Source organism: Sarcophilus harrisii, chromosome 4 (assembly GCF_902635505.1).
Source record: "Sarcophilus harrisii chromosome 4, mSarHar1.11, whole genome shotgun sequence".
Classification (NCBI taxonomy): Eukaryota; Metazoa; Chordata; class Mammalia; order Dasyuromorphia; family Dasyuridae; genus Sarcophilus; species Sarcophilus harrisii.
This window is the reverse complement of record NC_045429.1, coordinates 287848943-287865921: the sequence shown is the minus strand read 5'-3', so window position 1 is coordinate 287865921 and position 16979 is coordinate 287848943. Positions and strand designations below refer to the sequence as shown.

The 16979-nt window shown below is 36.8% G+C and overlaps 1 protein-coding gene across 8 annotated transcripts in view; it reads right to left on the bottom strand.

Annotated features, from left to right (window-relative positions):
• Nucleotides 1-16979, bottom strand: part of AGFG2 (ArfGAP with FG repeats 2) — a 50631-nt gene that overhangs the window by 9288 nt on the left and 24364 nt on the right. For 6 of the 8 annotated variants that reach the window (XR_004233733.1, XM_031965305.1, XM_031965306.1 and 3 more), the window contains exons 4-7: nt 16532-16679; nt 15953-16103; nt 10850-10966; nt 10134-10166 (exon numbers count right to left, since the gene is read on the bottom strand). Coding sequence is in view for 7 of the 8 variants with exons in the window: in XM_031965305.1 (XP_031821165.1) it covers nt 10134-10166; nt 10850-10966; nt 15953-16103; nt 16532-16679 (449 nt within the window). In the remaining variant the exon portion in view is untranslated. The remainder of the gene's footprint in view (nt 1-10133; nt 10167-10849; nt 10967-15952; nt 16104-16531; nt 16680-16979) is intronic. The other 2 variants (XM_031965308.1, XM_031965310.1) reach the window with 2 other exon arrangements.

Here is a 16979-nt window from a genome sequence, read left to right as displayed (position 1 = left end):
TTTTTTAGAAACTGAAGCAAACAGGGTTAAGTAAATTGCCCAGGATCACACAGCTAGTTAGTATTTGAGGCCAGATTAGAATTCATGAAGATGAGTTTTTCCTGACTTCAATCCACTATGTCACCTAGCTGCCCCATCTCTATTTATTGCTCTCTCTCAACTGAATTCCTATCTACTCTGGCAGTCTCTCTGATCTGTTTCTCCACTCCTGTTACCACAGTTCCTTTATTAGTATTTCAGCATTCTCAAAAGTTGGTATCAGACCTCTAATAGTTCGGGGTTGCCTGCCCTGGTCTAACTGCATAATTTGCTCAGAAATCTGGATTTTAGTAGCAGCTCCTGTTCTATCGATAGGGGACATGTGGAGTTACTCCAGGCCCCACTTCTTTCCCCTTTTGGAGTCCCTGACAGACTTGGGGTGGCTTCTTAGAATGGGCAGCAGGACTGTCTTAAGCACTGCTACTCAGCAGAGGCTAAGTTAAATGCACAAATGACCACAGACCTAACTCACAGTCAACTGTCTATCTCAAACTGGATTCTCTGGGCTAAGATGCTCCCCAACTGCAGAGAACCTGCTATTTCTGCAACAGGGAGGCCTGTGTGCTTCCCTAAATGAGGAATGCTGTTTTTATGCTAACAACTCTGGGGTTACCAAGGACAGACTTGTCCTTGCCAAAGTCCTTGCATTTTTCTAGTTTTAGTTTGGTTTATTTGCTTTAGATAGGGTTGGTCAAAATTATGGTGTTAAGACCTTCTAGAGGAAGGTAATTAATTCAATGATTTGAATATTCAGAAGAGAGAAGAGTGTGGAATATTGTGCCACAGTTCTCTTTTATTGTCCTGACTCAGTTTCCCTAATTGTTCTGTCTCAGTTTATAATCTGCTCCGTCCTGCAAAACCACCCTTCCCTCTTAATCAGAATTATTTGATAAGGATAAAAGGTCTTATATTTTAGAATATCAGAATGCCTCTCTCCATCCCAATCTATCAGAATATCAGATACCATCTTAGCAAGATGCCTCCCCCAATTATGTCATCCCCATCTCTGGTGGTTCACCCCACCTATCAGAATACCATTCTCCCTCTCAGCACCCTGACTCCACCCCTGCCTCAATCTACCCCGAGTCTGAGCCATGTGTATATATGTCATTGAGAACTCACATTATTTGCTGGATTTTTGGAGTCTCATTCAGACCTGGGACCAAACCATGGATCCATTTGGTCCCAATAAATCTCTCCCTTTTAAATAAATTATTAAATATTCTCTAATCTCTACCTTGCCTCAGTTTTTTCGGCATTACAATATTAAAGAGAAACTATAAAGAATACAAGAAACAGAAATAAATCAACAGAAATGAGTTGAGATTTCTATATTTGTATCAATCAAACATGTCAGAAAGGAGTTTTATAACTTGTTATGGTCCAGAACTTGAAACAAGGTACTAAGTGGAATTGAGGACACAATGGTTAAATCTAGTTTGTCAACTGATTTAATCCTACAACAAATAATGGTTTCCTAGTGATACAATGATTGGTGTACACTCAGTGTGGAGCATATAAGCAGGGACTAAGAGCCACAGAGGGGAAGCTCTCAGTGACAGAGAAGACAAGTGCACTAGAAGCTCTCGGAGGCTAAGACAGATTCATTTCATCGTCCACTTTTGTGGTGGCTGGAGGCTGAAGCACAAACCTCTGGATTTGGAGAGATTCAGAGGGCAGAGAAGATAGGCGAGAGCTCAAGCTCTCGAAAATAAGGAGAGGTAGGCCTCTAAGAAAACTAGCCGAGCCCCAAGTGAAGGAGATAGGACTTTGAAGGAGACAATAAAGGATTTCGACTTTAACACTTGGCTATATTTGTGGTGATTACTCTGAACTGAATCGAAGGCTGCTCCCAGAGACCCCCCCCAAAAAACCGAAACATTTTGGCATCCGAACGTGGAACCAAGAACTTTCATCTGTGACCCAGAAATTAGGGTGAGTACAAAAATAGACAAGGAAACTTTGTTAAAGGCTAAAGTAGTATTCCAGCTAAAATGGGACAGATGTTTAGAAAGGAGATTTCTCCACCGAAAAGAAAATTTGTCGAAAGCTTAGTTAAACTCATTAAAAGCCAAGGTTTGATTCTAACTCGGGAGCAGATCATTGAACTTTTAGAAACATTACAATACACATCTCCTTGGTTCTTTAAGGAAAAAGATTTAGATCTAGATGAGTGGAAATTAGTAGGAGAGCAACTATGTGAATATTGCAATGATAATGGACCTGACTCAATTTCCAAAGAAAGACTTTATATAAATAACTTAATACAATTGGCTTTAGGAAATCATATAAATTATAGAATAAGGGAAAAGAAGAAAGTACAAGAGGGGAGGAGCCAAATAAATTAGGTGAAAAGGATGAAGAATTAGACAAGACAGATTGGCTAAGATGACAGGAAAAAATAATGATGACTGTTGGAGGGGATGCGGGAAAACTGGGACATTGATGCATTGTTGGTGGAGTTGTGAATGAATCCAACCATTCTGGAGAATAGTTTGGAACTATGCTCAAAAAGTTATCAAACTGTGCATACCCTTTGATCCAGCAGTGTTACTACTGGGCTTATATCCCAAAGAGATACTAAAGAAGGGAAAGGGACCTGTATGTGCACGAATGTTTGTGGCAGCCCTTTTTGTAGTGGCTAGAAACTGGAAACTGAATGGATTCCCATCAGTTGGAGAATGGCTGAATAAATTGTGGTATATGAATATTATGGAATATTACTGTTCTGTAAGAAATGACCAACAGGATGATTTCAGAAAGGCCTGGAGAGACTTACACGAACTGATGCTGAGTGAAATGAGCAGGACCAGGAGATCATTATATACTTCAACAACAATACTATATGATGACCAGTTCTGATGGACCTGGCCATCCTCAGCAACGAGATCAACCAAATCATTTCTAATGGAGCAGTAATGAACTGAACCAGCTACGCCCAGAGAAAGAACTCTGGGTGATGACTAAAAACCATTACATTGAACTCCCAATCCCTATATTTATGCCCACCTGCATTTTTGATCTCCTTCACAAACTAATTGTACAATATTTCAGAGTCTGATTCTTTTTGTACAGCAAAATAACGGTTTGGTCATGTATACTTATTGTGTATCTAATTTATATCTTAATATATTTAACATCTACTGGTCGTCCTGCCATCTGGGGGAGGGGGTGAGGGGTAAGAGGTGAAAAATTGGAACAAGAGGTTTGGCAATTGTTAATGCTGTAAAGTTACCCATGCATGTAACCTGTAAATAAAAGGCTATTAAATAATTTAAAAAAAAAAAGAGACAAGAAAGGAGTTAAGTACAATTCTGATGGGCATTCCCCATCTCATGACCCTCCCCCCTCAATTAACCCTTCATGGGTAGAGGGAAGAGAAGGGGAAGAGGCAGTAATACAATTAGCACCTCCTATGAGGTATCCTATGACAAGATTACAAAAGGCACTGATTAAGGCAAAAAATGAAGAACAGGATGTATCAGATTTAATAAATGCATACCCTGTTATTGAAGAGCTTGACTCTTCAGGTCAACAAAGGAGAAGATACACTCCTTTTGATCGGGAAAAAATTAAGGATTTGAAAAAGGCTTGCACTCTTTATGGAGCTACATCATCTTATGTTAATATGTTACTAGATAGTTTCGGTTTTGAAATCTTAACCCTGAGTGATTGGAAATCCATATCTAGGACATGTTTAGAACCTGGACAAAACTTGTGGCTTTCAGAGTATAGTGAATTATGTAGGATTCATGCCCAACACAATAAGCAAACCGGAGTTAATATACAAATCACCTTTGACCAACTAGCAGGTGAAGGTCAGTACACAGACAATTCAGCACAGACTAATTACCCCATAGTAGCATATGAGCAAATTGCTACTGCTGCAATAAAAGCATGAGGCTCCCTCCCAGGAAAAGATCAAGGGGAAGCCTTCACAAAAATAGAGCAAGGTCCCAATGAACCTTTTGCTGATTTTGTGGAACATTTGCAAACAGCTGTCATAAGAATGATTGGAGAAAATGCAGCTACAAGAATCATGTTAAGACAACTGGCTAAGGGAAATGCCAAAGAGGTTTGCAGAAGAATTATATGGGGACTACACAAAGATGCTCCTTTAGAGGAGATCATAAGACAGTGGGCACAAATGCTTATTACACCCAAACTATGATGAACATGGGAAGACAGGGTCCCTCTTGGCAAGGGATTCAAGAGACACTCACCAATGCTTTCAATGTGGAAAAATTGGGCATCTGAAAGCCCAATGTAGGTATGGTATAGAGATAGAATGAGAAGACAGGGTAAGAGAATAAGACTCAAAACCCCATGTCCAAAATGTAACCTAGGTTTCCACTGGGTCTCAGAATGTAGACTGACCCAGGGAAATGAAAGGCAAGGCCCAGCTCCAAGATATCAAACAAAAGACCGGGTGGGGCATGATAGCAGCAGAGGTTACACCTTTAGAAGTTCAAGACTCTGATATTATCAATCAGCAAAAAAAGCAATCAGATGGAAGAAAGGGATTACAATTGGGGAGAATACAGGCTTTTTTAACTCAACAGGACAGTGTCCAGTGCGAGCAGCTCCAGTGTAATTGCCAGGTGATGAGGAGAAATCTAGAAAGTGGCAAATATTAGGGATTAGATAGGTTAACTGCTTAGGAGAAAGGGTTTGCTTGTATTTCTACAGATGAAGGAGGAATCAGATGGGTGCCAATGAGCCGTATTCACCTTGTCCATCAGAAAGAGACAAAAAAAAGGGATAAAGCTCAAAACAAAGGTGAAGATACAAAAAAATCTGACACTTAAAGAACATGGCTGATAATGAGACTGTTGCAGAACTTCAAAACCAGCAGGAATTATTGGATTCTCTGAGATGAAAAAATTTTGATGAGACTTTTGCAGGACTTCAAAACCTGCAGGAATCATTGGATTCCTGGCACATGAACTAATGGACAATAGATTCCTTTTTGACTATTTCTAGGACTTAAGGACATGTATAATTCCTCATGTTGATTCATGTTATTTGTTACATCACTACTAGCCTGTGCTACTATGTGCTTATGTAATTTATGTAATTATGTGTAATACCTCCCACATTGATATTATTACTCGTTTCAAATGAGACCCTTCAGAAACCCACTAATCTGATTTGATTTCCCATTTCCTTTGGTGTTTTCATCTCCCTTCCTGAGACGTCAGGGAGGGCGTGACCACCTTCCCCCCCCCCCTTTTTTGTTTTGGTGTTTTCACCCCTTTTTTGAGTAGTCAGTGAAGGTGTGATTACCTTCTTTTGGGGATTCTCACCTCCTTGAGAAATCAAGGAGGACATGACCACCTATGTTCTAAAACAAAAGAAAGCAGGAGTTGTTATGGGCCAGAACTCTGAACTTGAAACAAAGGATTCTTACAAGGTGCTATCTCAGTGGAATTGATAAAGACAATGGTCATCTAGTTTAGCATGGTGCTTAATAAGTTCTATAGTTCAGTACATGTACTTAATACTTAATATAGTTTTACAAGATTCACACCTATGATGAGAGAGCATATAAGCTTGGACAAACTCAGCTAGGTTCATTCAGAGGCCAGAGAAGACAGAAGGCTGGAGGCTGAAGCACAAGTTTGGATTATTCATTTCCATCTTCATCAGCACTGTGGTAGCAGGCCTGTTCTCTTTGGCTTTTCCACTGAAACCAAGACTCCGGAAGGCCTCTAAGAAAGTTGCCCAGCCCCAAGAAAGGAGACAGGACTTTGAAAGACATAATAAAGAATTTGGACTTTAACCCCTGGCTACTCGTGTGGCAATTACTCTGAACTGAAAAGAAGGCTGTTCCTGAGACCCCCAGAGACCCCAAGAAAACACAACCAAAGAGAACATTACAATTACTTGCTTTGCTTTACCACATTCTATGGAATTAGATCCACTTGGTGATGCTAACCAGAATACAAGTGACTAGTCTGATTGTTCTTTATCAATAACAACTTACATTTATATGTGAAGACCAAGTATTTTAAAATCAGCCGGAATCAGGAATTCAGGTTAGGGGAAAATCGTCAATCTTTATTCTCAGTGAAGAAAGATCGGAGATGGAAGAGAATGGGCAATAGCAATGTCTGTAGCTGAGTCAAGAAGCTAGCTAGACCAGCAGCCACACGACCAACAGCTAGGAATATGGAACCCAGGCTCAATCTCTCCCAACTTCTCTTCCTGTCTCTCTCTCTGCCTCCACCCACCAAAATCGTCATTTCCTCTACAACACATCAGGACTTGCACAGAGAGTGGGCGGGGGCCATTCTTTATCCAATCATGTATATTAATAGGGTATAGTCCAATTACTATTTAGCCTCACGTACTTGGGACCTCAGTGCATCAACTCAAACCTCAGCCCATTACATTTATATAGCACTTTAAAATTTGTACAAACTTTTATACATTTCATTTGAGCCTCCCAACCACTCTATTAGATACTGATTACAAGTATCATTTGCTGGTAAAAATGAATAGCTTGAAACAAGACAAATTGCTTCTGAGTAAAAACAGGGCTTCTTAAAACTTTTTCTATTCATGACTGCTTCTTGTCCAAGAAATTTTTATATGACTCCAGGTATATAAAATAGATATGCAAATCAAACATTTATGCATAAAAAAAATCCCAATTCTGCAACCCCCATATTCAATTGTGAAACTTCATATGGGGTTGAAAAATCATAGTTTAAGAAACTCTAGATTTGGGCTCTACAGGGCACTTTTTCTATCCAAATGTGTTCTAATCACCTCTTTGGGTAAAGAAAACATAATCTATCTTTCTCTTTAAGCTACGAGCAGGAAAACCAGAGACTGAGTCATGTTTGAGGCACCTTATTTGGCTTCCTGAAATCCAGTGCTTCTTTGAATTCCAAGCACTGTAGTTTTGTAAAAAGCCTTAGGTCACTGCATTTGTTGTTTAGCAAGTTGTTTATCCTCTGATATATCATTTATCTCATAGGGAAATCATAACAGCAAGAAAAGGCTTTGAAATACCATGTATTAGTAGAATACCATGCTAATTATTGATATAAAGTAGTTAATATCTCTATCTTCAATTTATAAATGTTTAAACTTTTCATTGCCTCAGTTTCCTTATCTATAAATTGAAAAGACTGATTAAGATTACAGATTAGAGCCAGAAAGGATTTTTTAAAAATCCAATCCCCTCATTTTATGGATAAGGAAACTAAGTCCTCAAGTGGTGAAGTGACAAGGAATAAAATCCAGTTCGCTTTCTAACAGGGTAAACCCTGAAACTGTCCCCCTTGACTTTTGGAGGGAAGCAAGTAAACTCTGGAACTCACCTCTGACAGATCTACCCCTCAGGGCAGTTAAGTGGTTTCATTTAGTAGTAAATTTGGCCAGAAGTAGGGTCACATCCTCTATTGAGTTGAAGATTAGTCCAAGACCACTCTCAGTAGCTAGAATTCCGAGTTATTGGAGTGGCTTGAAACTCCAAGTAGTCTCTTTTCAACTGGCAGATTTCCTAGATTAGGCCTGGGGGCATTGACAACATTGAGGGAATCTCATTCAATGGAAGCCCAAGTCTCAGACTATTATAAAAAGATAGTGAGAGAAAGAATTATCCAAGTCTGGAGTAGAATTATGCTTTGCCAACGAAGCAAAGCTGCTTGCTAGGACTCCTGCCAGCTGTGAAGATCCTCTTTTTATTGTTAACCTTTATTTTCCTAACAGAGCCTCTTGCCACTAAAAAGTCTGGCTTCCTAGCAAAGCTGACTTCTCAGTTCCAATAAACTTCCCTTTTCTGCCGTTCAGATTTTGGGTTTGTGAATTCTTTCACATTGGACCTGCGTCTCCAACCAGAGGGGATTCCTCACCCCAATTCTCCACCACTAGCACCGCATCATTTCCATTGTGTGATGCTGCATTTTAAGGTACATCCTTAAATTTATAAACAGAATCATAAAGCTTGTAAGCATCTGAGGCAGGATTCAAATGCTGACCTCCTGATACCAGCATGACAGGGTGCCTTTCTTAGCTTCCTTTCTTAGCCATAAGCTCCTTAAGGACAAGAAATCTATCATTCCATTTTTCATGCTTCCTCAATAAATGTAAAACATGAGAGGCATGATGGGGCAGGGAACAGAGAACACTCTAGCTGTGTAATATTGTCCAAGCTGTTTGACTTCTGTGCTTTAGGCAACTTTAAAATTATAAATTACAGATAAACAATACCTTCCCTCTTTCCCCTTTTCTTATCCCCTTCATTTCCTACTTTCCTGTATACTAAGATAGATTTCTACACCCCACTGAGTATGTATGTAATTTTCTATTTGAGGCAATTCCATTCAGAGTAAGGGTCAAGTGGTCCTCTTTCCTCCCTCCCTCATTCCCCTCCACTATAAAAGCTATTTCATGCCTCCTTTTATTTCAGATAATTTATTCCATTCTATCTCTCCCTTTCTCCCAGTGCATTCCTCTTTCTTTCCTCTTATTTTTATCCTCTTGGGGCAGCTAGATGGGCACAGTAGATAGAGCACCAAGACTCCAGGACTTGAAAGATGATGTCTAAGCTCTTTTTTTGATCATGGCTTTCAGGTAGTCCAATAATTTGTCTCTCCTCAGTCTGTTTTCCTAAATTAGAATTGTACAAAACTTAGTGTCTACAGCAATAAAACCCTGCAGGTTCTGGAATCATAGCTATAGACAAGCAAAAGAAGTAGGTCTGCAGCCAAAAATATAGTCAGCAAAATTATCTATAATTATGAATGAGAAAAAAATGAATATTCAATGAACTTGCAGATTTTCAGGACATTTTGTCAACTAAACCTGAACTTAACAAAAAATTTAATATATAAGAACCAATATGAAAGATCAATTTTAAGGAACTTTACATGCATAAGCTGTTAAAACATGAAGAAATTATTATTTTTTTTTATCTGTGTATATGTTTAAGATTCACAGCAACAATAAATTTCTCTGATAAAGATTCCATTTTCTCAAATATATTGAGAACTGAATCAAATTTATAGAAAAACCATTGCTCTTGAAAAACTGAAAAATGGTCAAGGATATAAACAAGCAGTTTTCATATAATGTAATAAAAGCTATATATAGTCATGTGCAAAAAATGCTTTAAATCACTATTGACTGGGGAAATCAAATTAAAACAACTCTTATCAGATTGCCTAATATGACAAGAAAGAAAAACAACAAATATTGGAGGGAATGTGGGAAAACTGAGACATTAAAAATGTACTATTGTTGAAGTGGTATATTGGATTAAACCATTCTGCAGTGCAATTATGAACTATGCCCAAAGGACTAAAATGCCAAGCGTACCCATTACTATCCCAGAAAATAAAAAACAAAAAGAAAAAGGATCTGCGTGTATAAAAATATTTATAGCAGTTCTTTTTGTGGTGGCAAAGAATTGGGAATAAAGGGAATATTACATCAATTGGGGAATGACAGAACAAGTAATTGTCTATGATTATGACAGAATACCATTGTGCTATGAGAAATGAGGAGCAGGATGTTGTTAGAAAAACTTGGAAAAGCTTACATGAACTGCTAAAAATGAAATAAACAGAACCAGGTAAACAATGTATACGGTAACAGCTATACTGTATGATAATCAACTGTGAATGATTTAGCTATTCTTAGCAATACAATGATCTAACACTGAAGGACTTAAAATAAAAAATCCAGAGAAAGAACTGATGGAATTTAAATGCAGATCAAAACATACTTTTTATTTTTCTTCTTTTTTCTATCAGAATAGTTATCCTTTTTTTTTTTTCATAACATGACTAACAAGGGAAAATGTGCATGGCTATAGATGTGTAACCTATTTTAAATTGCTTATAATTAGGAGCAGAAGTGGAAGAAGGGGGAAAAGGGAGAAAATCTGGAATTCTAAATTTAGAAAAAGAATGTTAGAAACTGTTTTTTACCATGTAATTGGGGAAAAAAGGTTAAATTCTTCTTTAAAAACTCTCATTAGGTTTTAACTTTCTTATTTATAATAATGCTAGAAGGTCTAACAAGGGGATCTTTAAATATGAGGTTATTTCTGCCTTATAGTTCTGAGGAAGGAAACTTACCAAAGCTGTAACTTCCAGTAAGCATCTGACTGGCTAGCAATAGAGAGGAAATAGGAAAGAGTAAAAGAAAATCAACAGAGAAAAGCAGTCAACTTATCATTTGTTCTCCCTTAAACAAAAGGCTTGCCAATTCTGGGGCTCAATCATTAAGTGTCTTAAGTAGTCACAGAACAAGGAAAGAGTAAGGGTAGGGCAGAGATCATTTGAGTTCAAATGTTAGACCTGCCTTTTAACATCTGTGTATGATCTTAGGTCAGACACCCATGCTAGGTCTTTGTTTCTTCATCCACAAAATGAGAAAAATGGACTGGATGACACTGCCTTTATTCTGAGTCTGACATCCACTCTCTAATGAGGTGGGACATTGTAGATCTTGAGAGAGAAATAAATTATGCCCAGGCTTGCTCTCATGTTCTCAAACTGCCTGGTCTTTCCAGTCAGAAATGGAGTCCTGGCTGAATTCAGCTTTTTTAGGAGGACCTAATGCAATGTCAGTCTTTTTCTTTGGTCTTCAATGGAAGAAGCAAATAATGGAGTCTTCCTCTTTTGAAAAGACCAACCATATAATTATTATTAAAAGATTCATTAGTCTTTTCTTTAACTTAACCCCAGTTGTAATATTCCTCTAACCAAATCTTGAACTCAGTGATAAAATGAGAATGAGGAAAATGGGGAAGGAAGGGCAAAGAGTAGAGAGCAAAACAGTGAACAGTTACCTATGGGAATTGGCTGGGTCTGGAATAAAGCCTGGCCAGCTGAGGGAATTGTAGAGGAGAAAGGGCTGCTCCCAAAGGCATCAAAGTTGGCAAAGCCTCCATGAGAAGTCCCCTGGCCTGTAAGTAAAGGGAACAGGGAAATTAGCAGCACTAGAGCTAGTAAGCAATGCTTAAAGAATTTCTGCTTTACCTCACAGCTGTCTTCTTTGGGTTTTGCCTTCCTCAACTGCAAAATAAGGCAGCTGAAATGAATAATTTCAAGCCCCACAATTTTGGACATACCCAGGTATATGCAGACAGAGATACTTTAAAGGAGCTCAAGTTTTCTGAGCTCCATCTCTTCACTGAATGAGAATCACTAAATTTCAGAGGCAAAAGATATTTTAGAGGCCATGTAGTCTAACACCTGCCTAATATAGAATGCATTTTACAACTTTTAAACCATCATCCAACCTTTGCTTGAAGATCAAAAACCTTTTTAGTTTTAGAAATATATATAAAATATATAAAAATAAATTTATTTCTTTTTCTAATTTAAGAACTCTAGATCTGTTCTTAGGGTAGGCTAGATCAAAAACAAAAAACAACTTGGATTTAAGAGTAGGAACCCAACCTTGAAAAAAAACTTTAAATCCTTGCTGTCTTCAACCCTGTAATTGGCCTATAAAAATCTCAGGAAAGTACCCTCTTTTCTACTTAGAACAATGGATTCTAAGATTCAGAAAAGATCATGATACTGATAACAAGAGGACCCTTTCTAGCATTAAGGGGAGGGGCCAAGTTAAGACTTGAGTAGTTCTAAAGATAAGTGACTACTGCTAGGGAACATTAACTTCCAAACTGCATTTTAACATGCTGAAATTTTTCTTTTCAAGATTCTTATATTATTTCATTATATTAGGGTAGTGTCCAAGGGCATGTGTAAAAGAAAGCTGTGTGTTTAAGGGCATGGGGATGGAGCATATGTCAAGTTGGACATCTTTCTCTAAACTTAGAAATGTCTGGAAATTACAATCTAGACTAAGACTAGCCCAGACCTTTTTTTTTTTTTCCAACAAAGGGAACCGACTTCTTCCTATTACATTTCTGGCCAAATTTTAACTATTAAGTCTTCCCTTTTATGGCATATACACCTACCTCCCTGAAACTTTTACTCACTGCTCCTAGTTCTGCATTTTAAAAATATAAATAATGTTGCTTTTCTAACTAATGCTGAATTATTCTTATACACCTGACAATAATTTTTTTGATAAATTTATGTCACCTTAACAGGATTTTATTTAAATTTTTTGAATCAATATTCATTAAAGTTATAAGTCTATAGTTCCATTGTGTGTTTATCTTTCCCTGCATGTATTAGTTTTAGTGCTAGGACTGTATCTGTCTTCTCTGGTATGATGTTTTCGTTCCCCGTTTTTGAGAATTTGTATAGTAGTGGTACTAAATGCAAGTTTAATAGAATTCTCTTGTGAATTCAACAGGATAACGAATTTTTTTCCTATAGTAGTTCCTTTACTGCTACTTCTATTTCTTTTTCTAAGATTAATATTTGAGTTCTGTTTGAATCTTTTATATTTTTGAAGGTCTTCCTCTATTTCTTTTGTATTTCATTTTGTTAGAATAAAACTACTTGTACATAATAGTGATCATACCTTTTTATTTCTCCTGGTTTTGTTGTAATATTAATTTGTTACGCTGCTGATTTGTTTTCTTTTTAATCAGACTGCCTAAAAATTTACCGATTTCATTAGTTTTTTCAAAGAACAAACTTTTAGTTTTATTGGTCATTTCTCTAGTTTTTTGGTTTCCAGTTTTATCCATTTCTTCTTTAATTTTTAGTATCTCCTCTTTTGTGTTTATTTTAAGTTTGCTAATTTGCTAGCTTAAAAAAAAAGTATATTCACTTCATTAATCCCACCTTTTTCTATTTTGCAAATATATGTCTGTAGAGACAAGGAGATTGCTTTAACTCCATCTAAGAATCTTGGTACTTTGTTTTATTATCTCTCATCCTCATAATTGTTGTTCCTATTTGTTCTTTGACCCACTCATTACTTAGGAGTTCACTATTAAGTTTCCATTTGTGTCTGTGTTTTTTGTTTATGCTCTCTGAACTGATCGCTATTTTTATTATGTTCTGAAAGGATGTGTTTACTAATTCTGTCTTTTGACATTTGTTTTCAATTGCTCTAACAAATTTCATGTAGTGTTAAAAAATACTTATATTCTTAAGCAGTCTCATTTGGAGGTATCTTTTAGCTGTAGATTCTCCAACAATCTGTTCAATTCTTTATTTTCCATTTTGTTTATCTTTCTGTTAGATTTGTGTGAAGCTGAGAAACAATAGAAATCTTACCATTACGGTATTACTCTTTATATCTTCCTGGAGTTAACTATTTTCTATTATGGATTTTTATGATAAGGCATTTAATGGAGCTCAAGTTTAATACTGATATTGGTTAAGTTTTGGTTACTTTCATTCATACAATAGTTTGTTTTTCCTTTTTTATGTTACTTTAAGGTTTGCAAAGCACTTTATAAAAATTGTTTCACTTGAATCTCGCAATAATTCTGTAAGGTAGGCACAAGGAAATCAAAGTACTGAGAGGTTAAATAATTTGCCCGTAGTCACTCAAGGAATTAATTGTCATTAGAATGAGATTTAAATACAGTTTTTCTGCTATCACTACTACTTTCCTTCATAAAGGCTTTTCAGATCCTTAAAAACTGCTATTATTTCCCCTAAGTTATCTCCTTTCTCTGCTAACCATCCCCTATATGATGTTAAAATCTTCTCGAATTCTTCTCTCCTTTAGTATCTTTTCTAAAGCATGATGCCACCCACAATGCTTTATATTATTGTCTGACCATTAGTTTAATCTTTAAGTCAATCAATACACTTTTACTAAATGAGGTCTGAGAACTTAAAATAAATTAACTGTATCTTAGTATAACAGATGTCCTTTTAATACTATTTTATTTTGTGTACTTAAAAACATTATTTCTAGAAGAAGTCTATAGTCTTTAGACCGTCCAAGGGTTTTAGGACACAAAGCAGGTTCAAGAATCCCTGCAGTATTATTTCTCTCAAGATATTTATAATCTAGTGGGGAACACAATATTTCCAGAAACATAGGCTATAAAAAGAAACAGTAAAGGAGGAGGGGATTTTTATACAACTATGGAAGTTAGGAAAAATCTTAAAGGAAATGGCACCTGAGTTAAGTTTTGGAGAGAGCTAGAGATTCAATAAGATGGAGATGAGAAGAAAGTACATCTTGAATATAGGGGACATAAAGTCTTTGCAAAGGTATAGAAGTGACAAATGAGTAGAGGGAGTATCAAATAAGGCAGTTAGGAGCACAGAGAGCATGTGGAGGAGTAAAGTATAAAAAACATACAGGCAGATTGTTCGAATTCAAATGTCAAACAAAGTTTGTAGTTTATCCTAAGGCAATGGGGAAACAATGAGTTTCCTGGGCAGAGAAGTGTCATGTTTATCCCTGTACTTTATAACAATTATTTTATATTATAATTATATAATTATATCAATTTTGGCAACTGCATGGAAGACACATTAGAGAGGAAAAATATCTTGAAGGAAAAAGATCCATTAGAAAGCTACTGTTCAAGCAAGATGTGATGATTGCATGAATTAGGTTGGCTGTATTATGAGTTGAGAGAAAGGGACTGATACAAGATGTACTGAACAAAAAGAATTGGTATGATTGGTCACTAATGGAATATGGAATTAGGGAGGTATAAGAGAATTGAAGATAACTTCAAGGTTGCAAATTTGAGCAACTAGAAGAATGGTGTCTCCCTTGACAGGATAGGGAAGAGGAAGGATGTGTATAAGAGAAAGATAATGAATCATTCTGTGTAAGATATGTTGAACTTGAGATATCCAGGTAGATATGTCAGGTAAGCCCACAGAAAAAAGATAGGCGCTCTGAAAAGAAATGAGGAATGAATGCGTAGATTTGGAAATCATCTGCACAGAGATTATAGTTGAGAAGCCATGGAAGCTAAAGAGATCACCAAAAGGAGGGAGGAAAGGAGGATCCAGAATAAAGCCATGAGATATATCTATCTACACATAAGCAGGCAGAATATGATTAAACTGTAAAAAAAAAAAAAAAAAATGAATGGTTTGTCAGGTAGAGACTACGATTTAAGAAGTGTCATGAAAACCCAAAGATAAGAGAAAAATAGGAGAGGATGATCAATAGTGCTGAATACTCAAGAAAGATGAGGACCTAGAAAATGTCACTGGATTTAACAGTAAAGTGATCACTGAAGATCTTGGAGAGTATGTGTTGAATTATAGAGAGAAAAGTGAAACTGCAAGTTGAGGAATGAGTGGAAGGAGATGATGTAAGGAGTTTTCTCTCAAAAGTCTAGCTTGTGAAGGGGAGAGACACAAATAGAAAAACAGGTAGCAAAGGCACCAAGATCAGGTGAATAACCAGGATCTGCATGACTATTTTGCCTCCTTTTCCATTTGGCCAAACGAACATCTAAAGGAGTTGTTTTGTTCATTGGACAATTTTTTTTCCTATTTTACCAATTCTATTTTTTAAGGAATTGATCTCTTTCCATTTCACCAATGCTATTTCTCAAGGAGTTGTTTTCTTTCCATTTCATCAAATTTATTTTTCTTGGTATATATTTTTATTTATTTATTTGAATATTATTTTCAGAAGTTTAAGAGGAAGCTCTAGGATTCCTCCTCCTTTTATTTTGTGCCTCCCCCCAAATTATTTAGTACCTCAACCAGCTCTCAATGTTATGACTTTTTTTTTTCCCTCAGTATTATTTTACTTTTCCAATTATACATAGATAGTTTTTAACATTAATTTTTGTAAGATTTTAAGTACCATTTTTTTCTCTCCCTTCCTCATCTTTCCTCTCCCCAAGACAGCAAGCAATCTGATATAGGTTATACCTGTATAATCATTTTAAACAGATTTCCATATTAATTCGTGAATTCAATTTCAAGGTCAAACAAAAGGAAATTTATCCCAAAGAAATGGCTTCTACTAGACCTGATGTGTTTTGAATACATGAAACTTTGTTTTTTAAAATCTGGACCCAACTTACCCCCAAAGACAGCAAAATTCGATGCCGGTTGGGGAGCAGCAAAAGGGTCTCCACCAATATCAGCCAGAAGGTCAGTGCTAGCTTTCTTGACTGAAGAGAGGGAGGGTGGTTGGTAGCATGGATGTTGGGAGAGCCGAGCCTGAGGGACAGACTAAGGAGGAATGAATTATTGCAATTATGGAGGCAAGAAATTCCCAGGACTTTCTCTAATTTCATACTATTGTAATGCAGAGGTACACTGGAAACCATTGTAGTTTCTATGTTGAAAAAATTCCAGGGAGCAAGACAGGATGTTTTCCTTTACATTCCAGTTTCTAAATTCAAAGTATCTTAGGCTTTAGAGCTCATATAGGAAAGGCAATAGTCTCAGTGAAACATTGTCAACAAATAACATAGTAATCAGTTCCAAACATAGCTTTTATCAATCAAATTCCTATCTTTCTCAGGTTGCTGAAGAAATAACAACTTAAGTGCCCTTCTATGGCTCCCTCCAAATGCAAAATCACTAGGTCTGTTCTGACTTTCCTCCACCCTATTTAGATGCTATCTACAAATTAAGTTTTTATATCTGATACCTACTTGGTTAGTGCTGGAGATGGCAACAGAGGGCACATGGTCCCCAAGAAGAGTCCTCAGGGGCTTTACATCTGGAGTAGAATCCTGGGTGGGAGTAGAGGTGCTGCTTTTGGTGTGGGATGGCCCCTTGACTTGGTCTGGGGGGACATACCTTCAAGGAACAAACAGTCTAAGTAGAACAAGAAGGAGTAACACCTTATGGTATCCCCAGTTTATGTGATCCTTCAACTCCTAGGAAAGCAGACATTGCAGTATCTGAAGTAAATCATGGTGTTTTCAGAGTTGGAAAAGAATTTAGATATTTTCTAATCCAACATCTTAATCAGTGCAAGGATGCCCTTTACAACATCGATGTCAAAACATGCAGTCTGTAGATGTGAAGCCTTAAGTGAGGCATGTTTAAATGCAATAGGGAAATATTTAACACAATTAAAAAAAATACAATAAAAAT